Below are 25,881 nucleotides of genomic sequence, written 5' to 3' on the forward strand. Positions count from 1 at the left end.
CATTGCGGAAACTAGGGTCTAGTTTTACCCCCTAAATAAGTTCCTGTTAAAGATCTATGACTTTCTGATGATACCCAGACATTCACACATTAGCGACTTATGTTTTTGACTTCTCTACACGGGTTGAAAAACAGACAACCATGGTCTTGAGGAACCTTTTTAAATTCCTTGAAGAGTACTACCTCTGAGAAAAAGTCCCCGGGTTGTTTTGGTGGAAACGCAGCTAAAGAAACACAATCTTTCCCTTTTTTTTTTTTTTTTTTTTACACACATTTGACCAAACTCAAACTCGTAGTGAGCCGGCAAACACATCATCGACATTAAAGACATTCTGAGGAAAGCTCAAAAGCCCTCACAGTTTTTCTTATTTTATGCTACATGTTTAGAAACAGCACACTCGACTCCTCCTTACTCCGTTTTTTTTTTTTTTTTTAAATATCGCTCTGTTTTTCTTCAAGTCAATTTTGGAACATGTGAAAGGTCACGCAGAAGAAGAAGAAGAAGAAGAGGATGCCTTTGACGAGACACATCACGGTAGCTTACTTTAGACCAAGAAGCGGAACATTTGACTCTAATACGCTGCAAAATCTATACATATGATACAAACGACAATCGTGTAAGCCCCGTGTCTCCCAGTTTTACAGTGTTGTCATATTTACACCCCCTATTGCATAAAAATCAAAAAAATATATGTACACACGTCAGAGGAATGTGAATTAACAACATTAACACCTTGCTAAGAACAGCAAGTTTTTCAAATTCCCATGAGTCTAAGGCCCCTTCACTAATTCTAAACGTCTAGAACCACGAGATGATTCTGTAGTTTTTTATGTTTTTTAAGTGAAAAAAAGAGCAGGATCTAGTGAGTTCCCTCGGTGTACCGCTGCACCAAACCCCAGCTAACAAACAAAACAAAAAAAAGAGTCAAATTTCAAGGAACGGAAACAATCTTGATAGAGCCGCTGAATCGTGCGGCCTACTGCATTTAAAAGACATCAGGTCCTCCGAGTCGACGAGTATAAGAGTGCAATTGAAAAAATCATTTTATGGCACGGACTCTACAGTACATCACAACCTCTCGTAAGGCTACTTCCCTGCCTGTCGCCCCCCCCTCCCTAACCTCCCCCCCCCTCCCCCTAACCTCCCCCCACCCTGACGCTCTGATTGCACAAAGCATTCTGCAAGAAACAGAAACACACAAACTTTCACTTTTCACAAAAAGTAAAAAAAAAAACACCAGAAATGATCAGCGAATGATTGCCTACATTCAGACCTAACACACACACACACACACACACACACACACACACACACACACACACACACACAATCCATTTCTCTCAATCAGCGTGTAACAGCTTGTCCGGTCCTCAAACACACACAAAAAAAAAGAAGGCATGATGATGTTTGCAACAAAACTTATCTCACATGGTAAAACGTCTGCTGTCTGTTTTTTTTTTTTTTTTCAATTTCCCCTCTTTTCATTTTTTGTTGCCGGCGCTCCTCGGGGACTCTTTCTGCTGCTTCCCCCTGCTCGAGTCTTTGTCTGAACCGTCTCTCTGCGTGGGGGGCGCCGCCGCTCGGGACGCGTCTCTTTTTGTGTTTTTCTGCACGTACTCTTGCACCGTTTCTCTTTTCTTCCTCTCCTCCTTCTTGCCGCAGGCCGCCTGTTTGTCCGGCGTGGTGTTGGTTCTGGTTTCTGGAGCTTTGCTGGCGTCCTTCTGGCCCTCCTTGGAAACCTTGTTTAAAGTCTCCTGGGGGGCACAGGTGGAGATCCTGCCTGCACCACCTTGAACGTGGGTTTCTTTTTTCACTGCGGGTTTCGGCAGGACGGGGGGCGGCGGATCAGGGAGCGGGGGATGATCGGACAACAGCTGTGTAGGTGCGGCCAGAGGGGAGGCGACATGTTTGAATTTTGCGTCTTGGTGGTTTTTAACGACGGGAGTTTGCTTTTTGGGGGAGGGGTCTTTCTGTTTGGTTTCAGGAATTTGTTTGACGACTGGTGCTGGAGCTACAGGAGTCTTTAGATTTGACAAAGAGGGGGCGGTTTTAGAGGGGAAAAGTTTTGGTTTTGAGTCGATATTTTGAGCTGAAGGCGCTACAGAGCTTTTCGGCTGGGTTTCTTTCAGAGAAGGCGCCGACGGCAGCGCTTCCTCCCGCTTCACCTTGATCTCGCTGGACAGCAACGGGGCGTCTTTTCGCTGAGTGTTTGGATTCGAGGGCGCCGATTCCTTCCACAGTTTTGAATTCACACTTTGGAGTTTGGGCGCTGCGAGCGGAGAGCTTTTAACCTCCCTCTCCGTCTTCACAGCGCTGTTTGCTACGGGTTGTTGTGCGTCGGGCCTCGGCTTACTCCTGGGACTCAAAGCATTCTCTGAACATTTCTGTTTAGCTGCAGGGACCCCGCCGATGACAGGCTCGTCTTTCTTAGAGGCGCAGAAGTCTGGATCGGACGATTTGTTTTGTGCTTTTTCAGCCGGACAGTTTTGCTCTGAATCTTTTACATTCCTCGTCTTTGGTTGATCTTCTTTCCTCTGCAGAGCGACGCTACTGCTCTCTATTGCACTGACAGACACAGTTTTATCCTTTTTATTGACACCTGATGAAACATTGTTAAAGAAGGAGACTATATGTGCTGTGGACGCCTCCTTTTTCTGCTCCACTTTTGGGGCGAGCTGAACTTTTGCCGCACTTTTGTGACTTCCTGTTTCTTCCACAGCTGATCTGTTAGCTTGCACATTTTCAAGGCCGTCCTCGCTTTTAACTCCTGAACCGCACGTCTTCCCTCCCCGCGCAGAAGCAGATGTCGATGTTGTGATAGGAAAATGTGGTTCTGTATTCGACGAGCAGATGTTGAGCGGCTGCTGTTTTGACAGCACGCTCTCTGGAGCGCGTTCAGGGATGTTCTGCACGGTCGCCTCAGACACAGAGGTCATGTTTGAGCTCTCTGTTTTTTTACTCTCCGCGCTCTGATGTCGAGCCGCGTCCAAACCGTCGTCCAAACCGGCGTCCCCGCTCTGCTTCAGCGGCTCAGAGCTGGCAGCTGCAGCCGGACTCTTTGCAGGTTTTATGTTTCCTGCTTGTGTCTTAACGCCGTCTTTGCTCTGTGATGAAGCGTTCGCTGTCACTTCCTCGTCCTCCTGATCCTCGTTGCTCACCTCCCGTATGGACGGCGTGTTCCCGCAGGAGAAGTGCGAGCTGTGTCGGGGCGCCCTGTGCTCGTGAGCCAGCGAGGAACCGGCCTTCAAAGCGGTCCTGCTCTCCTGTTTGGCTGCAAACGATGACGCGCTCTCCGCTTTGCCGCCGGGCGCCTTCAACGAGTCGTTTTGTCTGTCTTGTGTTTTCTCGCCGCTTGATGTGATGATTTTCACGTCTGCGGGCGTGGCGTGCGACAGATCTTTGGAGGCGACGATGCTCTGTAAGGAGGAAACGGCCTCGGAGATCGGGGAACAGGCGAGCGGGCTCTTCGGTTTGTCTGAACTCTTCAGATGGGGGATGGTGATCTGCCTCTCCGCGGGGGTCTGGAGCCAAATCTGAGGACTCAGCGAAACCGTTTCTATCAGGTTGTCGGCCATCTTGGATAAGCACGTCTCCGTTTTGGACGCTCTGGGGGGTCCCGAGAGGAGGCCGATGTCCAGCGTGCCCTCCAGCGGTCTCAGAGAGGACACGTGGCGCCCTTCCAGTTTATAGTCAGACGCCGTTTTCCGCAGCGGCGACTCCGCCGACGACGAGATGAGCTGCAGCTTCTCCACGGCGCTCTCCCCTCGGCCGGCGAGTAACAGCTTCTGGGTCAGACCCTCGGGGCCGGAGGAGGAGTGAACGCCTCCGAGCGCCGCCTTCGCGAGGTCGTGGGACAGCGCCGCGTCCAGCTGGAGGCTTTTGGAGCGCGTGGAGCCAAAGAAGTGGAGGTTCTCGTGGACGCTGGAGGCGCAGCGGCACATGCAGTCGTCGCGCTCCTCGAAGGAGAGACGCTTCCTGGTGAACTCGATGGTCGGTGCTTTGAAGTCCAGCCGGTCGGGTTTCACATTGTCTTTGCTCGCCGCTCTGGCGTGCTGCCAATCCGGGTGGATGGAGCAGAGGGTCGACCTGAGCCCGCCTTCGCCCTCGCAGCGGTCGCACGAGTCGGCGATTCCCTCGGAGGCACGCGAGAGTTTTTTATACAGAACCTCTTTGAGGGCGCTGCCGGCCGCTTTACCCTCCAGAGGACCGGAGTCCGAGCTGCTTCTGTTCAACCCCCTGCCCGGAAAACCTTCATCCCGCTCCTCGCCGCCACACACGGTGGAGGTGGAGGACTCCGCTTCCTGCATGGCGTCCTGTTTCTGAAGCGACTCCCTCCTCTCCGACCAATCCTGCCGCTTGACGACGACTTTGGCCTTCAGCTTCTCTTTATCGAGATCCTCCACCGACTCCTGCCGGCCCACTTTGCGAGTGACGGGCCTCTTCAGGCAGCCCTGCTCCACGGGTCGGACGCGGTTGCTCGGCGGCGGCGGCTCGCAGGCCGCTTCGTCCACGCTCTGCAGGACGGCGTAATCCTCGTCCTGCGCCTCCTCCTGGGTCACCTCCAGGCTGTGCTTCCTGGGACACAGGTGCTTCTTATCGCCGCCGTAGGACGGGGAGAGCTTCTCCTCCGACTGGACCCGCTTCAGGAGGGGCGAGCGGGGGGGCTCGGCGCTTTTCGGGCGCACTATGTGCCGCACGATCGTGGGCGGGGAGTGTATCTTGGCGGGGAAGGATTGCGCGGTCTTGGAAATGGAGACGGAGTGTCCGCCGAGGAGGGGGGAGGGGGAGCGCTGAGGGGATGTGGGCTGCGGGGTCGGAGAGGGCGTGCGAGCCAGAGGGGAGAGGGGGATGCTGCCGGCGGACTTGCGGCGCCCCTGGCGGAGCCGCTGACCCGGCAGCTTGGGGCCGAGGCCGTGCAGGGTGGAGGGGCGGATGTGGCCCGAGCCTGCGGGGGAGTTTGGAGCGCTGGAGCTGGGGGAGCTGCTCTGGGAGGAGTTACCACCTGGAAGAAAACAAAAAACAACAAAATGAACATCATGAATATAAAGACAAGAGGAAAAGTCCTCAATTTACAGTTCAATCAGTTGAAGTCGCCACCTGACTGGGTGAAGTCTGGAGCGGGGCGGAAGGCGGCGGCGGTGGGGGAACGAGGGGAGAGACTGTGTGTGGGGGAGCCGGGGAGACTCTCACCAGAGGACAGCGAGTGGTTCAGGGAGGAGAAGCTTCGGCTGGTGTGCAGGAGCGGAGACGGCTGCATCGCAAAACGCCTGAAGAGGGAGCGTCGCCTGGAAGAAACAAAGAAAGAGAGAGAGAGAGTTATACTTAAAGTTTACAAGTAAACAGATTTATTTAAAAACAGTTCATTTATAAAGGACATTAAAATATGTTGTATAAAATCATCTTCATTAAAAATCTCAAAGAAGCATGAGCTTCAAATCAGCTGATAGAAACTCAAATATAAGTCGTTATCAGACACCCTGAATGTTTCACTCGTTATGATTCACTTCTTCATCCTCGAGCAGTTTGCAAAAGTTCACTTAAAAAAACATAGTGACAGTGGCACCGGTGGCCTAGTGGTTTGTACGGAGGCTGTAGTACTCGAAGCAAACCTGTGGCTCCTTTCCCTCATGTCATTCCCCACCATCTCTCTCTCTCTCCCCTCCCTCCCTCTCTCTCTCTGTCTCTCTCTCTTTTTTATCTCTCTCTCTCTTTTTTTCTCTCTCTCTCCTCCATCTCTCTCTCTCTCTCTCTTCCCTCCCTCTCTCTCTTTCTCTCTCTCTCCTGTCTCAATAAAGGCATAAAAAGCCCCAAAAATAAACCGTAAAGCATGATGACAGGAGTAAAAAAGAGGCGGAGTCATAGCAGAAGACAGTTGGGTTGTGACTTTCACTTTGTTTCACAGGCCTGAGATACAATGGAGGCAAACACAGATCCAGTTTAGTGTAATCTGTCTGCCCCCTGCTGGCCAAAAGGAAACACAGTCAGGTCATATCATTCACTCTGCACAGGGAGGTGGGGAAAAAAAGAAAAGAGAAAAGAAAAGGAAATGCTTGTTGTCTAATTTTTATGTCCAATGCTTTTCTTTTATTTCTCTTTTTTTCTTAAATAAAAAAATGCATCAAAAAAACTGATATTACACGACTACATTTTAACCCAAATGTCTTCCTCTTTTTTTTAAGCCAGTGAAATTCTAACATCTGGTTCTTATTATTTTTCAGATGGGAGATGGTTCCAAAGCGGTCACACTTATTGACAAATGTCTCGACCAGTTCAGCAACATATCACATGGATCAAATATATTTATGTATCACAAGGACAGTGAAGATTAAATCGTGACATGGGGTCACATTTTGGAAGCACAAAATCTGTTCACACATCTGCACTCCTGAAATCCTCCTGATCTGGTTGTTCACACATGCAGCTCCTCGTGTGAAAGCACTAGAACGAGCTTTTTGTCTGAGACACGTACCTCTCGGGTGTTTTCTCCTTTTTGGGCTTTTTGGCACATCGGACCATCTTGCTCCTGTAGCTGTTCCTCCGAGCCGGGCCGGTTTTTATCGAAGTGTTTTCAAACGGGGTCGTGGAGATGGCCACTTTGCTGCCACTCTGAAAGAAAGAAAGAAAGAAACCAAATTAAATTTGAGTTTTTATTTAGGACATTTAAAAAAAAAAGGAGAAGAAGAAAAGAAAACCTACCAATAAGCAGACAGATGGAAAAAACAAATAACATGTACCAACTATGATAAACATAAAAGACAAGAAGTTTTCAAACATTTAATTGACATCGGCCAATCACTGAATTTATCCTTGACAAAATTTTACCTTATGAGTAATGACCTAGAGACTGTAGTGTTATTGGGAATACAATCATTAAGGCCCTTACAGTTTCAGTTTAAAAAAACAAACATGTGTTCTCATTGACCTTGAGCAGCAGCTCCACCACCTCAGTGTGGACCAGACCGTGGACCGGTTCTCCGTTCACATGAGTGATGAGGTCTTCGGCTTTGAGTCCCGCTTTGTGTGCAGGTCCTCCTTCTTCCACATTCTGGTAAAAAAAACAAAAAAACACAACAACATTTTTAAAATCAACTTTTTGTATGTATGTAATCCATTCATACACATTCACACACCGCTGACAAAGCAGTGGGAGCAACTTGGGGTTCAGGGCCTTCCCCAAGGACACATTTATTTATTTATTATTATTATTTTTAATTCTTATTGGTGTGCATTCGTTATATATTTATTTTTATTAACTATTTATTATTATATTTATAAACTACTTTTTCGTCAATAACTTTTCTGCACTCTTGTAATACACTTTGAACTTTGATTTAATTTGTCTGAAAGGTGCTGTATAAATAAAGTTTGATTGATGATGATCGGACATGTGCCTGCAGGAGATGGGGATCGAACCCCCGACTCCAACCACAGAGCCACAGCCACCTCAAAGGACTGAGCCTGCTGCCTGTTCTCTTGTTTTATTTTTTCCATGATGCCAGGGGAAGAAAAACATGATACAGTGCTGCGTTGTAGTCCAGATTGTGTTAAACTGAGTCATTACAAACAAAACAAGGAAAGTAAATGACACACACACACACACACACACACACACACACACACACACACACACACACACACACACACACACACACACACACACACACACACACACACACACACAGACAGACCGACAGACAGCTGACTCATTAACTTGACAGATTTGTTGTTTGAAAGGAGGACAGAGGACACTTTGTTTTTATTTATTTATTTATTGTTTATTTTTTTCTCATAGTCCACTGCACAGCTCCTACATTGCACTTTTTGTAAATTTTGTGTTTTTTATTATTTATTTTTTATATTTGACATTTTTAAATTCTATTTTATATATTGTAATATCTTCTTATTCTGTATTATTTAAGTTGTTGCTAGTTCTGCTTTATTTCCTTGTTAATTGTTTAGCACCAATACACCAAGTCAAATTCCTTGTATGTGTAAATGTACTTGGCAATAAACCCAGATTCTGATTCTGATTCTGATTCTGAGAAGAGTCCTTTAGCTTTGTACCAGTAAGGGGGGGGGGGGGGGGGGGGGGGCAGCTTTGTGGTTTAATATATTTATTTAATGGGACCTGACCTGGACCCCGTTAACCACAGCAAAAACTAGACCTGAATACTTACAATGTCCAAGGTCAAAGTAGAACCAAGAACACCTTTACAAATCCACCTCCCATTCCCATCAGTCCAGCAAATTCAACGTTCATCGTGTTCATCGAACCAAACAGATTGCATCCTTACCCAGACCATGTGGTAGACGGTGTAGACGTCCCCCTCGCAGGCGTAAACCCTGATCGCCCTCAGAGTGAAGCCGAACTTCTTCCCCGAGCTGTGGATGACGACGGGCTGCCGCGGGTTGTTGGTGCAGAGCGAGGACGACTCCCTGCTGGGGGAGGAGTCTCTGGAGGAAGGATCCGAGGAGAGGGAGTAAGGAGACAGTGGGCTGGCAAGCGGAGACACCCCGAAGATATCTGCAAGAATAAGAGATCATCACCAGCCGAGCCGAGCTGAGTCTTTTTTATTGAATCAGTGAGACAATTTTTAAGGCCAATTCTTCCAAAAGCCAAATCATTTGTTTGCGGTGTTCCACAAGGAAGAAACTCGGTCCCACTTTAGTTTGAATTTAAAGGATAATTTAATAAAAATTGAAAGGCGCAGGGACCTTTTCTGGAATAATTTAAACACCTCCATTTAAACTAACAATGCATTCTCCATTTTATTATACAACGTTTCTCTGTCTAAATCCGAGGAGGTTCAGAGACCAATTTGAACAAGACAAAAATATGAAAACATTCGGTGCTAATCAGAGCATTTATAACAGTAAAATGAGGAATGAGCCTCTTTCTGCACTGCCAGAGAATCAGTCGTAGCGAGGTGTTGCTCTAAAGCTCGTTCATGCTGCTCCTGCTGAGGGGTGAAGCTAATGGGATTTTCTCTCCCGGCAGCAAGGACCTCTCACTCCCACCCTGTACGCTTTCTCTCCTTGTTAGCGGCTCGTACTCGGCTACTTGCCCCGCAGCCACTCTGTAAAATGGGACTCACAGCAGGTGTCATACCCGGCCAATTTTGCACAGATCCATAGTGCACTTTCATCTCTTTCACACGATTTGTTCAAAGCCTGTTGCTCTCTTTTTTTGTCATTCTTGTCACGTTGTTGCTCTGACATACTTTAACCTTCCAGATTTGTGAGTGTGCATATCGTTTCTGTGTGTCTGTGAGCTGCTCACCTCCAGGGATGAGGAGGGACAGGGCCCCCGTGGAGATGGACTTTGGGACTTTGGGCACGGCCCCGCTCCTCTCAGCGGCGCTCTCGGGCCGCAGGGAGCTGGTGTGACTCAGGTGGTCTGCGGAGGTGTGACTGGTGCAGTCGGGGCTCTCCAACCCTTCACCTCGGGGGGTCAGCTGGTCCAGATGTTCAGAGAAACTTCCTAAAAAAATGACATGAAAAAAACATGGAGTAAGGATGAGTCTGGATGGCGATATATTGCAGTATCAATATTTGGCCCCGCCCCTCTTTTGCATTGTAGAGTTACATACTAAGAAGCTCCAGAGCAGGGGTGGGCAACTGGCGGCACCCATCAAACCTCAATGTGGCCCTCAGGTCAACTTTTACATATCAGTTAATTGGAAACATGAAGAAAACATGACAAAATCTGCCATGAAATCATGAAAACCAGAAATATGTCCATAATAATACTTGATCACTGGTACATGTTGAGTTAAATTTGAGACATAATTGACTGTTATCGTTTTTGTATTTTACAATTTGGCCCCCTGGCAGCGAGAATTAAATGAATGTGGCCCTTGCTGTGACCAAAGTTGCCCTGGGGGGTGTAACTTCATACCGGACAGCGTGGCTCCGCTGTGCGTGCTGCCCGGAGTGGTGGCGTCGGGCTCGTCCCGCGGGAGCTCCGCCATGCTGAAGGAGGTCTTAGTGGGGTCGCCGAGGCCCGAGGTCTCGTCTCCTTCGCTCTCTGCCGAGATGGCAAACTTTGGCAACAGGTTGGGGCGAGGACCCTGATTCACGCCGTCTGTGTCTGTGGAGTGGGACAGAGACGGCCTGCAGGAGAGAAGAGAGAACACAGAGACTCATGAGACCCCCGGTAACAGCTAAATGTGGTTCAAGTCCTCCGTCCTCTATTTATTCATCCTTTTTCATCTTCATTTTGTTTTTATTTCCTGTGATGTACTTTTCATATTCTTATAATGTTCTTATAATTAATTGCATTGCTTTAATAACATGGCTTTATAGATTTAAAGGACCAATCTGTAGTGAGTGAAATGTTAAAGGTATCTTACTATCTGATCATTAAGGAAACATGTTGAAGTGCTGGCTTCTCTGACAACAATGCAGCAGCCAGTATGTCCTCCTTCTAACTTTAGATTCTGCTCCTGAATGCTCTGGATTTCTTTGGACCAGAGAAGGTAGGCGCTTTTAAGACACCCCCCCACACGGCCGTTTTGGACGCCCCTCGGTTTGCCAGATATGAGAGCAGTTATCAGGTCAACAGGTGTTGCAGCGATGGAAGCGGGCAAGAGAAGTGGTTCAAATAGAAGTGATTGTACCCGACCTAAAAAGCCTCTGCATGTTTCTAATAAGCTCCACGAGCAGAAACGTGCTCAAACTAGGATCAATATTGGAGATGCTTTTGAAAAATGGAGAGAGGTTAGAACACAGAAAGGTTTACAGACCCATGCAGAGCTGGATAAACACTGAAGCTTCAGAGTCCACCACATGGTGACCTGTGTGAGCATGGACTCTAGAGAGGAGGGGGGGGGGGGGGGAGACAGCTCTCTATGATGTTTACAATTTGGACTGCAGTACCCATTTTAAACACTAGGGGTCAGAGTTACATATTGCATACGGTACGGTGTTGAAGTGGGGAGGTTAAATATACTCCGGTTTTAAAGACTTGACTAAACGTTAGTCGTGGAGCATACATTTCAGGGAAGTCTGGCGTCCAGCTGAGAGAGTCGACCGTCAGCGGGCTCTCGCTCTTCTTCCCCTCCGTCTCTCCTTTCTCCTCCAGGTGCCCACGAGACAAATCCAGACTGCTGTACACCTGAAAACACACACACAGAGTATGATTCACCTTCACTGTGTGCAGGATGTGAATGCTTTGACTTTCAAATATTTAAAAACATGCAGAGACAGCAGGTGAGGCTTTATAATAAACATGAACATTAACACTAAAGACTCCATGTTTCTGTATTGATGTGGGCTTGAACATGTCAACATGTCCTCGGAGACACTCGGGCTGCTTTTCTCTCCGTGTCGATGTGAGAGAGGAGCGTACTGCAATGCAGCACAATGACTCCCAGCTTGCTCCACTGTAGTGTGCATTGTGTCCCACATCACCAGGAAAGACAACAACAAAAAAAAAACAAGAGCTGATTTGCAAGCGGAAAATATATGCAAAGCTGAAATCTATGTTTAATACCGTAGGGCTAAATGGAGAGCTTGTGTGTGTGTGTGTGTGTGTGTGTGTGTGTGTGTGTGTGTGTGTGTGTGTGTGTGTGTGTGTGTGTGTGTGGAGGGGAGACACATATTTCCATAAGAAATACAGAACATTCATGCTTTCTTTCCCATGAGAAAAGCAGCAGGACAGACGAGAGCATCGGCTCATTTACATCCCTGATGACGAGTGTGTGTGTGTGTGTGTGTATGTGTGTGTGTGTGTGTGTGTGTGTGTGTGTGGGGGGGGGGGGGGGATTTGGAGGGCCGAACCTTTGAGAATCTGTGAGAGCACGAGGAGAACTGCCGCAGCTCCACGTTGAAGTCTTCATCGTTTGTGTCCTCTTCCTCCGTCTCCAGGTGATGGTATCTCTCCGAGCGAGCTGGAAAATGAACAACAGAGGGGGTTTAGATGTCATTTCAACAAGAAGGCAATTCAAAGTGCTTCACACAAGACATCAAAAGCATCATGACAGAGGAAAGAAAAGAAACATTAAAATAGAACATTTAAAAATCACTGAAATTATTAAATCTGAAAATATGTTCAAATAAAAAAATAATTTAAATGAAATGAATTGAAATAAATAAAGTACAGTTCTGCGATCAGAATCAGGTCTGCACATGCACGATATCTGACACATTTATTTTCACATTTTCCCTTGAAACACGTTAACCATCCTGACTAAAATGATTGGTTCTGAAGTCACCCTCCCCCCCCCCCCCCCCCCTGTGATTTTTTCTTTGCGCGTGCGTTGAACTCACTGTCGAAGTAGCTGGTGTCGTCTTCAGACTCGAGCTGAGGGATGAACTCGGCCTTCTGCCTCAGCAGGCTGTTCCAGTCCAGGTTATGGAAAAACTGATGCTGCTTGACTTCAGCAGCTCCTCCTGCAAACAGAAAGGAGGAAAAAATACAAAAATCTAATTATTATGACAACATTGAACACTGTCCTGCTTCAACTTTTACAGGAGTGTTATCGAAAGCATCCTCAGCAGCTCGCTGACAGTCTGGTTTGGTAACCTCACTGTGCAGGAGAGAAACATCGTTAAATAAAGTAGTTCGCCGTGCAGGTAGAATGTGGCAGACGGTATCGCTCTATTAAATGCACTTCGTTCTGTCATGCAAATAGTTTCTTCCCTTGGGCTGTGTGCAGCCTGAGCATGTGGCCTTACTGTCTCTGTTTTTTATTTCTTCTTCCTTCTTATTTAGATTTAGATTTATATTGCCTGTTTTTTAATACTCACTGTCCTGTGTCCGTGTCCAATTGTTCTGTCACTCTTGCAAATGTTTTCCAATGTGGTTTTCATGCTACAAATGGCAATAAACTGAACTGAACTGAACTGAACTTCAGTTACACACCGGAGATGAAGAAGCGCTTACTCTGGGTTTTCCCTTTTCCCCCGGTGGCTGCAGACCAAACTGATATCAGGACTATAAATTATGCAGAACTATTTCCTGCTCGTGACCTTTGGTGGACTAGCAGGAGGCTCCAGAAACTGAAACGTCTACATGTGTCGCTCTGATTTAAAGCCTTTGTCCCAGGGGTCACGTCCAGTTTTACAGCCACTGCTCGTACCGCCTGATCATGCATGGGACTAGATTCATGCACCGCCGAGGAAATAAATGGCAATTGATCAAAGAGAGAAAGAGGTGAGGAGGCCACAGGATGAAGTGCTCTGCGGTTAGGTGACCTCAATTTCTTCCCCTTGGTGACTTGGAATAATGAGCGCTGCTGAGGTGGCACTGACAGTCACATGAGGAGTTATGATGGGCTGTTACCGCCTGAGCCACAGTTTGTGACCTCTGCGAGTTTGTACCTTTACGACCATCAGTGGTAGTCACAGGACGGCACTGTGCTTACTCGTGTTTTAATTGAACAGACTATTTTTGAAAGCATCTCAGCCTCATCTGTTTTGTCAAATTAGTGTGGAATTATCTCCAGTTTCACAGCATCCTGACGTATTTGTTTGTACCTGTGCCCATCCTCTCCAGGGGATTCTGTCTGAGGAGCAGGGTGATGAGCTCCTGAGAGTCCAGAGGAGGGGCGTCCTCTCCTTCAGGCCAGTTGATCTCATCTGCAAACACAACACAACACAGGTGATCAGTTTGAATCTGAGTATGTAGTGACCTTTTGGATTTGGAATAACATCAGTGCTTTGCTGTGGGCTTCAAAACTGTCCTTCTGAAACCAATGGGTGATGTCACTCGGGCTTTGTTTATACACAGTCTATGGGTAAAAAGCTACTTTAAAGGTCACATATCCTCCTCCTCCTCTTCAGTGTAAATAAATCTCTGAGCTCCTCAAAACATGTGTGTGAAGTTTCTTGTTCTAAATCCACTCTGATCCTGTATTTGATCATGTCTATAAACCCCTCTCTCAGCCCTGCTCAGAACAGGCTGTTTCTGTGTCTGTACCTTTAAATATGTAAATGAGTGATGTCTGACCACGCCCCCTCTCTGGAAGGGCTTGGGTGTACTCAGGCGTTCTCGCTCCATGTCCTATTGTTTACGGTGAGAAGGCAGACTCAGAGGGCAGAACAAACACCTAGCTGTGGGAGTGTCACCCACCTGGGGGAGGGGCTACTGCCCTTTGTGATGTCATAAAGGGAACATCTCCAAATGGCCTGTTTGAGCACACATTTTCTGAAAAGTGGAGCAGGTAAAAGACGGAGAGGATGGACTTTTCCATAATTGGGGGGTTTGTAGACAAACTAGAGACACATTAGAGTTAGAGGAACATGGGGAAGTGTATTTTTGAATAATTTGTGTAATTTAAAATCCAGGATATTATATAAACTTTCTTTAGCTTTTTTCATCTAGTAGTGTGGGACACAGCCACAAAATGTATCTACTTCTGGATGGAATTATTTTTCCTGCTGCCATTTTTAATCATTTGTTTACTGTATTTTGCATTGATTGGAAAGTTTTGCAGGAAAAAGTCACACAGGAGAGTGCAGAGAGAGCGGCACAACCAAACGTTGCTGCCTGCAGTCTAACCTGCTGTTACGTTGCTGTTGTGTGGCATACACAGAAACACTGCTATGTTGTGTTCATTCTAGCCACTAGTTTAACATCTTATCAGCAACTTTTTCACTGATAAATACTGTAAAAAAAAAAAAGGAGACTGTGGTAGGAAGTTTCCCACTCGCTTGCTGAATGTGAATCTGTATTTAAAAATGCTAAATGTGTGTGTTAGAACAATAAAATTATCAGTACAAGCTTTAAGGTATGCATAATTTTTTTGTATTCTTATTCTGAGTTTAATATTTCCGGCTTCAGGCCGTTTTCACTTCACTGAGACTGCTCACAGCCCTCACAGTGTTTCTAATAAAACGGTTTCACCAGCAGAGTCAGACAAAACAAATCTACTTTTAAGATGTTTGCATATTGCTGAACGAGACAATCTAAATCAGTCTCAATGAAAAGCCTCCTGGATAAGCTCTGAATGGGGGGCAGAGCCCGGGCTGTGGTACGCTGGTTGTCTGCACAGTTTGTCCCCCATTTTAATCAAATTTGGGCGGGGAGCTATGAATATGTATGTGCGGCCTGAGGCCACAGTGGCATGCATTCAGCATGTTCAGGCCCCTTTAATTAACAGTGGATCTCCGAGGCTGGGTACAGTGTGATTGAGAGCATACCAAATCAGTCACGTCATGCCATTCATTTCCACGCCGCCGCAGAAAAAAAGCTTTTATCCAACGCCGGCTAATAACACAATTCATCTGAGCCGCAACACTGACAAGATAAAAGCTCTGTGTTTTTTTCAAGGGTGGAGATTTTCTCTGTGCTGCTGTCACCATGAGACCAAAAGAAAATAAACTAACATCATCATCGTATTAAAACTTCACTTGTGGTCTAAAGTCAAACAGAATCCACTTACTGCCGCCTGTTTTGCTAAAGGCCCTCGGGGGAAATCTCCGTCTTCATTAACTCAGAGAAATATGCAAACCAGACAATTCCATGTGGTCACTATTCCAATGTTTCATTCATGTCCTAATGACCTTTGGGAATGTATCTCTCCGTACTCGACAGAATTTGCATGCCAGATGATGTTCAACTTTGACCAAACCACCTTTAGCAACAGAAAATGTGTCTGCTGAAATGTCATTCACAAGCTAACAGCAATAAATAAGAGCCGTTCAGTTAAGATAAGGCACTGAGGTTCAAAATAAAAAGCCAATAAAAACAAATACATCAGATGAAAATATTTGGTAGTTACTGGGTTAAACATGTGGTGAATTGCAAAAACACAAATGGTTCCTCAATAAAATTTGAAAACGCAGCAGGCTCTGAATTTAAAATTGCACAACTACTAGCTTAAACTAGCAGTTAGCATTCAAGGCTAGCTGTTAGCTGATGACTAAGGATCAATATTTGAGAAGCAGTGATTTTACTGGGTCTAATAACATCAGAGGAGGAAAAATGGAAATACATTTATGTAATAGTAAGGAAAAATACAAATAACAAATGAGGAAAAAGGAAAGTAATACTGTATGTTAGCATTCAAGGCTAGCTGTTAGCGGATGACCCAGGATTATGCATGTAGCCTACCAGTAAAATTTGAGAAGCAGGTATTTTTTTCAGGCAATAAAAACATCAGAGAAGATTAAAAAGGAAATAAATTGGTCTCATGAATAAAATTGCAAGTCTCATGCACTGAAATGAATTAGCTTAAAGTAAAGTTATCCGTTAGCATTCAAGGCTAGCTGTTAGCAGATCACTAAGGATCATACATGCACCGGTAAGGTTTGAGAAGCGGTGATTTTTCAGGCAATAAAAACATCAGAGAAGATCAAAGAAACCAATAAATGGATCTCATATATATTCATTTATAAATAAAAATGAGGTTTTATGATATACAAATTAGTAAAGAGCTCCGTTAGCATTTAAGGCTAGCTGTGGCTAAGGACCACACATGTACCGTTAATGTTTGAGTGGCAGCGATTTTTCAGGCAATAATTACCACATCCAATAAGATTTAAAACAGCAATGAATATATCGTCTTATTTATTATGAATAACAACTAGTTTCGTCATTAAATTCAATGAAATGCACAGTATTTAAAAAAACTTAAATAGCTAGCTTAAAGTAGCATGTAAATCGTCTGAAACTCGATGATTTTAATCAGAATGTGAGCGGACAGTCAGGCAGCACATACCGCTGATGGCCTGTCCGAACAGCTCCTCCGGTGTGTCTCCGAAAAAAGGCACGCAGCCCACGAGGAACTCGTAGAGGATGATGCCCATCGCCCACCAGTCCACCGGCTTCCCGTAGCCTTGTCTCAGGATCACCTCTGGGGCGATGTACTCTGGCGTTCCACACACCTGTACAGGCAAAAAAAAAACACAAAGTGTGAAGAGAGAAGTCCAGAAAATAAGATGTCAAAGCTGTTCATCTCTACGGTGAAAAACAAAACAAAGACCTGCTTATCGGAGAACTCCCTGGCGTCTTTCTCGATGTGTCCCTCGTACAGGTTGGTGGTCATGTTCATCAGGCCGACTTTGGACAACCCGAAATCTGTCAGCTTTATGTGTCCCATCGATGTAACCAGGAGACTGAGAAGAAGAAGAAGAAGAGGAACAGGAAGATTACATTAAATTATAATATCAAAAAAACAAAAAATAACATTTGCCAAATATATTCAGACTTTTAAGTCTCCAGTCGGGGATAACTCAGAAAGATTTAATAGGTTTAATGTATTCCTAGCATCATAGCAGTATTATGAATTGCTGACAGCGGTGAAATAGGATCAGATTGATAGTCATTTTAGGACCCCAGGAACTTTTTCATGGTTCTGGGAACTGTTTGAACCCTCCTCCCCTTTTTTACTGATTCTGCACCGCAGGAACTCTGAACTATTTTAGGAACCTTTTGAGCTCCTGCTTCAGAGTAAGTACCATGATGGTGCAAATGCAGACATAAAAAAGTCCTCATGGTGTGTAGTTCTCAGGGAACTCCCTAGTGGGTAGTTCCCCTTCAAAAAGTCCCTAGAACTGTTAGGTTCTGAAAAAAACCTTTTCATTCTGCACTGCAGGAACTCTGAACTATTTTAGTTCCTAGAACCCCGTCTAGAGGAACCTTTTTAGCCCCTGATTCAGAGTAGCTACTCTCCCAGCACAGGAGGGACTTTGAGTGACATGAGTGCACTGTGATTGGTCCATATGTCAGTGTACGTTGATTGGTCGAACACAAGAGCCAATCCAGTACCACCAAACACCATTAAATCCCAGCGTAGGGGCGCTTGTGGCGCAGCGGTTGGTACGCACGCCCGTATGGAGGCTTTGGTCCTCTGGGTGGGCAGCCCAGGTTCGAATCCCACCTGTGGCTCCTTTACCGTATGTCGTTCCCTACTCTCTGATTTTCTGACTCTATCCACTGTCCTATCTCTACATTAAAGGCACAAAAAGCCCAAAAACAAATGTAAAAAAAAAAAAAAATCCCAGCGTAAACGACCACTGTCAACAGATTAAAGGGACTGTGATCTCAGAGAGGGTCTCACTTGTCCGGTTTGAGGTCCCTGTGGACGATGCCGTAGTTGTGCAGATACTCCAGAGCCAGCACCGTTTCTGCAAAGTACATCCTGGCCATATCCACGGGGAGGGGTCCCATGTTCTTCAAAAGGGTGGCACAGTCTCCACCTGAAAACAAATCAATGGAGTGATGTCAGCGCACACACACAGGAGGCATTGTTTACAGCGTACGGGTTTTAGCCACAGCACTATGCACTTAAAACAATCTGCTGACCTTCAACGTACTCCATGACCATGCACAGGTGTCGCCGGGTCTCAAAGGAGCAGTACATGGACACCACAAAGGGGTTCTCTGCGAAGGTGAGGATGTCTCTCTCCACAAAAGCCTGCTGTATCTGATTCCTCAGAATCAGGTTCTGCTTGTTGATCTTCTTCATGGCGAACCGCTGCTTGGTCTCTTTGTGCCGCACCAGATAAACGGCTCTGCGGAAATAACAGTGAACCAGTCAGAGGCGGGAAATTACTTATCAGAAAAACTGCTCAGCTTGTACGAACAAGCGGATCAAAATAACTTATTTATTGTTGATTGTTTGCCGTAATGTCCGTACAAAACAAGCGACAGAAGCAGTAAATTCAGAGTGACTTCCTGTTTGAGCAGAGCGTCTATTATCAGAGATTACAGAGTCCGGTAGAGGGTTAAGACGTCCTTACCCGTAGGCGCCGTTGCTGATAAGTTTTGTCATCTCAAAGTCCAGTTCACAGGGTTTACGTCGGCACCGCAGAGCCGTGCTGAGGCTGTGAGACTGAGGGCGAGAAAAGAGATGAATACTTAGAAACAAAAAAATTAAAAATCAAGGAGATAAAATCGGTACTTTGCTTGTACACCTGCAGTCAAGACGGAGTGGATCAATAGAGTAATCAGTTTGTAAGAGCTTACAGAGTCATCGGTTTCTGGGGTTTCTGCGATGCCGCTGTCACAGCTGGTCAGCTGAGCGATTTCTGCACAAAGAAACACAACAAAGGAAACTCAGAGAGAGAAACTAGAGGTACTGCAGAATCAATCAAAAGGTCTTTCATTTTCTTCTAGATGTAAGATCAGTGTGGGTTACATCTCCATGTTTTTTTCAGGATCCTTTGCACTCTGAGTCATCCCACTTTTCTTTGATCTTCTTATCATCTTAAAAAACTAGAGTTCTTGTTGCTACACATAAAAGTAACATGAGAACCAGATATCAGTGCAGCCAATATTATCCAGCTGATATTGACCTAATAAAGATAAATCATGATTTCAGCATTACTTTTCCACAAAAGAGACAAAAGTATATCAGTAATCTTTGGTCACACTTTAAAACTAAGGTCACAATATTTAATGTAAACTAGCGGCTAATTAGCATGCTAACTATTAGCATAATGGCTGATATTGTACTGTATTATACTGTAGCTAACAGGTCACTAAGAGTTTGCCCTCCTGATTCCTGCTTATTGATAGTCAGTTATGAAGTTGTTGAACATGAATTATGATCTTAATAGGCTTTGCTTAGTTTAGCTTTTTATAAGGGAAGAATCATTTTGGTGCAAATTCGACAAAGCAAAGACTTTTCTTCGATTGCAGCTCATAAATGTACAATATCAGCGGCCATACTGGAAAGTGGTTTTTCACCTCGTGTGTGTTTTTAATAATAATAACTCTTTCCACAAGTGGAAGTGTACATACCTTGTATTATTCTATTATTGTATTTTTTCTCCCTTTATTTAACTGATGTAAATATGTTTGATTTTTAACTTCTTGTTATTTTTGATAATAATATTATTTATATATTTCTTGAGCTGTTGTGACAAAAAAAGTGTCCCCCATGGGGGATCAATAAAGTTTATCTTTATCTCTTTAAATCAAGCAATCTCTTATCAGGGGGAGCTGGTTCATTCATGCATTTTAATGATCGGTCCGCTTGGCGCCCCAACAGAAGGGTACCAAAAAAAGTAGGAGGGTACAGATCCCTTATTTTGGTACCATTCCCAACTTTTAACGGTGGAAACGACAATAAACGGGTCCCATACCATACCAAACAGAACTGAACCTAACCGGACCTTCTTTGTTTTAAAGAAGCTTCTACTGTTTTAGATTTAAAGGCTTTATATGCGATTTTTTGATCCAGCAGATGTCGCCCTTGAGCACCAGCATGAAACCAAAACAACTCACGCTGCATTGTTGTGTTAGCATGCTAATGCTAGCGATCTTTATTATGCTCGTATCTTCACACTGCATGTAAATTTACCTGAAATGAGCGTGATCTAGAAACACAGTTAAGCAGTGAGTACAGTATGTTATTCTTCTTTTCTCTAGTCCCTCAATTAAACAACTTTTATACACAAGGGGAGGAGTCAGCCGGCCGTCCTGGCGATGTAAACAAAGTGAAGATAGGACTCTGAAAGCTCTGAAAACATCACAGACAGTGGGACTCGGGTGTTACACCCATTGTAGACAGTCATGACTCACAGAGTTATTTTAAGAGGATATACTTGATTTATATTTAAGTGTGAAAAATCACAGATAAAGACTTTAAGATGCATGCATGTCCACTCCTGTGCATGCAGCATGCAGCGTTTAACCAGCGTCAGATCTCTTGTATGTCTCCAGCACACACATTGGGATGAAACTATACTCCATGTTAAACTTTGAAACATGTGCTGCAGAGCAGTTTGTGAACACTGTGAATTCAGCACCTATAAAAGAAAGCACCCAGCAGCACTTTGAGCTTTTTATTCACCGCTGATGCCCGAGGTGCTGACTCTGAGCTAATGTGAATTGAAAATAAATGAGGTGGAAATCAGATGTGGCAACACAAACACATGTTCTAACACCCACTTTGAAAATCACCACTCCAGAACGGGGAGCTCATTAGAAACCGCTGTGCGTCTCTCGATTGGTGTGTTAGCGTTACCAGAGTCCATGTGTGTGATTTCACAGCGAGGTGGGAGGGAGGACGGGGGGGTGTTTGTCTCGTCTCCAGAGGGTCTGTAAACACATTTCCTCGGCTATTTAACATCTGTCCTTTCTTGTAGGTTTTTCGCTTCAGGCACACGAGGCGCTGGGCAAACAGAACGCCGGAGACACTCTGGGGAAATGAAACGGCTGAGAAGGGCTGAAGGAGGATCTGTGTGTGAGGTCTGCGGGGACGCCATTCCTTTCTAATTAGTCATAATGAATGTTGTTTGTTACTGAATCTGGAGAGACAGAGGGGTCATTAGAAAGACAGTCTGTTCAGGACATTAGTCGAGAGACACTCCCTCCAACGGCTTCATTCTCCATATCCAACATGGCGGCCATTCTGCTTTGAATTTATCAGAATGGCATCACAACAAAGATTTCAATCTTTACAAAGAAAAAGACTGGATAACAGTGATTTGCTGCGCTGGTCATGTCGCTGACTTGAAGTGGTCATGGATTAAACTTTAACCTTTCTTCATTATTCAGCATTCATTTCATTCTGTCATGCTGACTAGACTCTTCTCCTCTGTCGCCCCCCGGTGGTGGAATGAACTTCCAAACTCCATGTGATCTGCAGAGTCCCTCTGCACCTTTAAGAAAAAGCTAAAGACCCAGCTCTTTCATGAATACCTACTAACTTAATGATGATGGTCTCCATATTATTGATGATGATGATGGTAATGACGATGGTTTTTGTTTGATAACGACGACTTATAAGATGGTTTCTATACTGATTAGAGCTCTCAAGAACTGCCCTCAATGTTGTGCTTTGCCTCTGGTCACTTCCTGTCAGCACCTGTGTGTCCAATCAGACTCAAAGCTGATCGTTTGCTCTTACTGACATTGTTCCCTTTTTTCTAGATCCTTGCTTGTGTTGTTCTTACTCTCTGATGTACGTCGCTTTGGATAAAAGAGTCTGATAAGTGAATTGTAGAATTATCTGTGTGTCATGTTGGAGCACTTGTTTGTATTTTTATGATCTCTGATGATGTGCTGTGTGTCCTTCCTCTACCTTCCAGAGGATCCCTGGTGAGTCCCAGCTGGCTGATGATGTAACGAGGGATGTCCGTTTTGATGCCCTGACCCTCTTTAGCGTGTCCTTCAGCCGCTTCCAGAAGGTGGTAAAACTCTTCCGGGTCAAACTCCTGCAGACACAGAGGAACACTTTGGTAAATACGACTGATGGTTCAGGAGGGAAGGCAAAAACGATGAGGAGTCAGTGGTTTTAGAAACAGGAAGTACATCGATCGACTTTAAAAACTCCTTTTTCGAGGTGGAAAAGTTACATATTGCTGCTTTCAGAGAAGAAAAAACAGCTGCTACTCTAATTTTAAATCCATGAAATCACATTTCTGACCTTCCTGTTGACAGCACAAACACACACTTTGAGGATACATTTGTATTTCTTATTTATATAACCGTTTATTTTTAGTCACTTTGAGGAAGTGTGACAACATCAAGCGCATTTGGTTAAAATATTCAGCAGTTGCAACGAGGAACGGTCCAGTTGAGTGGCATCAAAACAATTACAGGAGTGCTCACACACAGGGTTGTTCTGGTGTTTTTTTTTTTTTTAAACTTTAAAAAAAAAAAAGAGGGGAACTGTGGTACGATACAGTTTTACAAACAGATTTAGACAAAAACAAACAAACAAACAAACAAAACAAACGGAAAGGGGTCAGTAAATAAAATGAATGAATTAGAAAGAGGGACAGTAAATGAGCAAACAGGACAAAGAGAAACATGGAGGACAGTATAGAAACAAAATGATGTCAAATAAAACTGGTGGGAGAGGTTTTACACATTTTTTGTTGTTTTTGGTGATTTGAAACCTACCAGACACTCCAGCAGTCGAGCGGGTCGCGCTATGACGATGAGGATCTTCTTCACCAGCTCTCGGATGAAGTTGACCTCCTCGCTGTCCGATCTCTCCGTCGACTACACGGCGGCCAAAACAGGAAGTATTGGAGATCAGAGTTTAGTTACACTGTTTCACATTTCACTGTGATTTCTCAAAAAATAAAAAACGAGACATATAGAACGCCACAGGGATGAGTCCTAAAACCAGGAAGTAAGTTAGCATTTGAGCGCCATGGGGTCTAACGTCTAAAAGTCAACGGGGATTTTGAATGTGTTTGTGGTTAGACTCCTGAAATAAGGTCTGTGGTTAACACAAGCTGAAGAGATGTTGGTGTTTTGTTAGACCACATAAACTACGTTAGGTAATACCTCCACTTGTGAAGTTTGAAGTTTTTACTCGTCTTTAAAAAGGCGGTTGCTAACAAGTGGCTAAATGAGACTACAGTGGTTGTCGGGGACATTAAACGTCATCACGCCGGACACAGAGGGCGGGAACTCTCTCACTAGTCGGAGATGTCTCCTGTAGGTTTAATCTTTAGGTTCAGGTGAATATTATGTTAGTAAACTATTTATTAAGCTATGTGGATTAGTTTATCGGAGATCGTCTGAAGCGTAACGCTAGTGACGTCACAATCATCCCACCGTGGTGTAGTTAGCTTGTAGCATAACGTTAGCTTTTTACTTCTGTCGGCCGCATTAACGCTTCAAACATCATACAAATGGCGTTCATCTGTGAAGATTATCCTGCTGAACAAAACGCCTACGCTTCAGAAACGTGTGTTTGACACAGAGATTATTTTCTGTAATGATCCAAAATCCAATGAAAACATCCCAGAGGAGGATTCTAGTTAGACGCCATGGAGATGCTACTTCAGGGTTGGCCTACAAAAATCCGTCACATGGTTTGTTCTCTATTGCAGTATCGTCTGGAAAAACAAACCTCCTGAACGAGCCTCTCCAGCTTATCGGTGAGCTCGCAGAAGTAGCTGGAGGTGATGAGTCCGAGCCGGCTCTTCTCCAGACAGTCGCGGGCCAGCTCGATGATCTGATGGTGGGCGAAGCCGAGCACGCCGTCCGCCAGAGGGAGGACGCTCTCCGGAGAGCTGCTGCGGATGATGTCCTGGATCCTCTCCTCCATCTGAGCCGTGGCCTGCGGGCAGCGAGAAAGGGGGAGGAGTCAAGCTCGGTAATGCAGGAGATAATTAATGATGATGCAGCTCTGACTCGTTACCTTGGGAAAGCGCTCCTTGTACACGTGATTCATCATGATAATCTCGTGGTCGTAACACGATGGCGATCTTCCAGGGCTGAAAGACAAATCGTACTCGAGTCAGCAGCAGGTTTCAAACAGTATCCAGGTGAGGATAAACAGTGGAGGTGAGTCCGAGTACCTGAGGCTGCGCGAGCGAGGTCGCATGGCCGCGGCCCGGCGGCACTCGTCCCCGGAGATGCTCTCGGTGCAGAAGTGCTTGGAGAGGAAGTGCAGCTCGTCCGGCGTGGGCTGGAAGGGCAGCTGGTGCAGCTTCTCCTGTGATGAACAGGATGACTGGAAATGAAAACACATATATATTCAACATGAAAAAAAAAAGCAAAAAAGACGACAAATTCCTTTAAATGGATGAAAAAAAAAATAATTGTGCATGCTAAACGGAGCCGGGTTTCAGGGCTGCGATTTTTTATTTCACGTTTTAGAGTTCTTGCTAAGTCCCACCCCCCTCTGCGGCTGAGACAGAAGAGAGAGAAACAAGGGGGAACAGAGTGACAAGATGAACTGACCCAAACCTTAACCTTACCACTTTTTATTGGTGTCTATGTCACGCTACAGAGTGGACGATTTTCAAATCTTAACCGGTTTTAAAAACGGGGGAGAAGAATTGTTTTATCCTTTTTTTTATGTTGTTGTTGCTGTCGTTGTTTATTTAGAGTTACTCACTACACCTGTTGACTTATATGTTTGCCTGTTATTTTCATTTTTCTTAATTTAATTTTAAAGGAGGAACATATCTGTAATATTGAATGTTTTATTATTGCTACCTCAATAAAAAATCTTTAAACTAAAAAATCTTTAAACTAAAAAATCTTTAAACTAAAAAATCTTTAAACTAAAAACGGGGGGGGACCACAGACATCTTCTGTATGCACACACGAGACCGTCCAGCCAGATGGCGAGACCACACACCTGCCGATTGTAGAAACGATTTCACAGACGTGGTCAAACATGACAACACAAATATGGAGGACGGTCAACGTCGTTGTTTTTGGGTCTTTAAAAAAAAAAACGAAGCTAATGTTGAAATCGTCCTGATTGGTGAGGTTATAAAAGGTAAATATTTCAGATTTATTTGTGTGTTAGTGACATCACACTTCTGGCCACCCCCCTGCAGAGGTCAGCCCCCCCCCCCAGTCACAAAAAGTCTGGACACGCCCCTGCAGACACACAAAGAGAGGACGGTCTCCTTTATTAAAGACTGGATTTCTATGTTTCAAGTCGTTTCAACGTCAGCGGCTCGTTTGTGCTTCTTGCTGACTTAGACAGATTTATCTTTTTAATAACCTTCTGCCTCATTTATATGGGTTTCATTAGGGCTGAATAATTCATTCTTTGTGTTCTGTGGATCTCGCAAAGGCTGCAAAAAAAAAAAACATCCCGGCAACCTGAAGGAAGCTTTTGTTGAAGCTTTCTCAGTGTGTGAACTGTGAAGGCCCCGACACACCGAGCAGGCGGCAAAGAACGATGTGAGGCCAAAAAATTGTACTTGAACACACCGCAGAGACTACAGCCGACGGCCACCACGTACGTTCTGCTCATGCATGAGAGGAAATAACTCTCCATGCCAGCAGGGGGCGGTAGTCCGTTGTCATGATACAAGAAGACCATTTTCACTCCGCTGTTGGTCACCACTCGTATTATAGGTCGTCTACTAATGGAGAATAATGTCTGATAAAAAGTAGAAAATGGCGCTTGGCGTTGTCAGCTTTTGGTCTTTTAGTGGAAAAAAGAAAAGAAGAGGAGGAGGAGACAAATAAGGAGAAACCGCACTAATGGGTGATGGATA

The 25,881-nt window shown here is 45.0% G+C and overlaps 1 protein-coding gene across 4 annotated transcripts in view; it reads right to left on the reverse strand.

Moving 5' to 3' along the window:
* Positions 1-1,146: 1,146 nt before the first annotated feature.
* The window catches only part of mast4 (microtubule associated serine/threonine kinase family member 4), a 120,228-nt gene continuing 95,493 nt past the window's right edge, over positions 1,147-25,881 (reverse strand). For 2 of the 4 annotated variants that reach the window (XM_061060961.1, XM_061060964.1), the window contains 22 exons: positions 24,217-24,371; positions 24,057-24,132; positions 23,766-23,975; positions 22,802-22,903; positions 21,978-22,110; positions 18,914-18,975; positions 18,688-18,779; positions 18,251-18,459; positions 18,006-18,144; positions 16,929-17,061; positions 16,665-16,830; positions 13,480-13,581; positions 12,271-12,393; positions 11,782-11,891; positions 10,995-11,116; positions 9,899-10,113; positions 9,281-9,481; positions 8,295-8,524; positions 6,923-7,045; positions 6,470-6,606; positions 5,098-5,285; positions 1,147-5,002 (listed from right to left, as the gene is read on the reverse strand). In XM_061060961.1, the coding sequence (XP_060916944.1) occupies positions 1,482-5,002; positions 5,098-5,285; positions 6,470-6,606; positions 6,923-7,045; positions 8,295-8,524; positions 9,281-9,481; positions 9,899-10,113; positions 10,995-11,116; positions 11,782-11,891; positions 12,271-12,393; positions 13,480-13,581; positions 16,665-16,830; positions 16,929-17,061; positions 18,006-18,144; positions 18,251-18,459; positions 18,688-18,779; positions 18,914-18,975; positions 21,978-22,110; positions 22,802-22,903; positions 23,766-23,975; positions 24,057-24,132; positions 24,217-24,371 (6,549 nt within the window). In that variant the 3' untranslated portion in view covers positions 1,147-1,481. The remainder of the gene's footprint in view (positions 5,003-5,097; positions 5,286-6,469; positions 6,607-6,922; positions 7,046-8,294; positions 8,525-9,280; positions 9,482-9,898; positions 10,114-10,994; positions 11,117-11,781; positions 11,892-12,270; positions 12,394-13,479; positions 13,582-16,664; positions 16,831-16,928; positions 17,062-18,005; positions 18,145-18,250; positions 18,460-18,687; positions 18,780-18,913; positions 18,976-21,977; positions 22,111-22,801; positions 22,904-23,765; positions 23,976-24,056; positions 24,133-24,216; positions 24,372-25,881) is intronic. The other 2 variants (XM_061060962.1, XM_061060963.1) reach the window with 2 other exon arrangements.

This window comes from Labrus mixtus, chromosome 17, assembly GCF_963584025.1.
Source record: "Labrus mixtus chromosome 17, fLabMix1.1, whole genome shotgun sequence".
NCBI classification, from domain to species: Eukaryota; Metazoa; Chordata; class Actinopteri; order Labriformes; family Labridae; genus Labrus; species Labrus mixtus.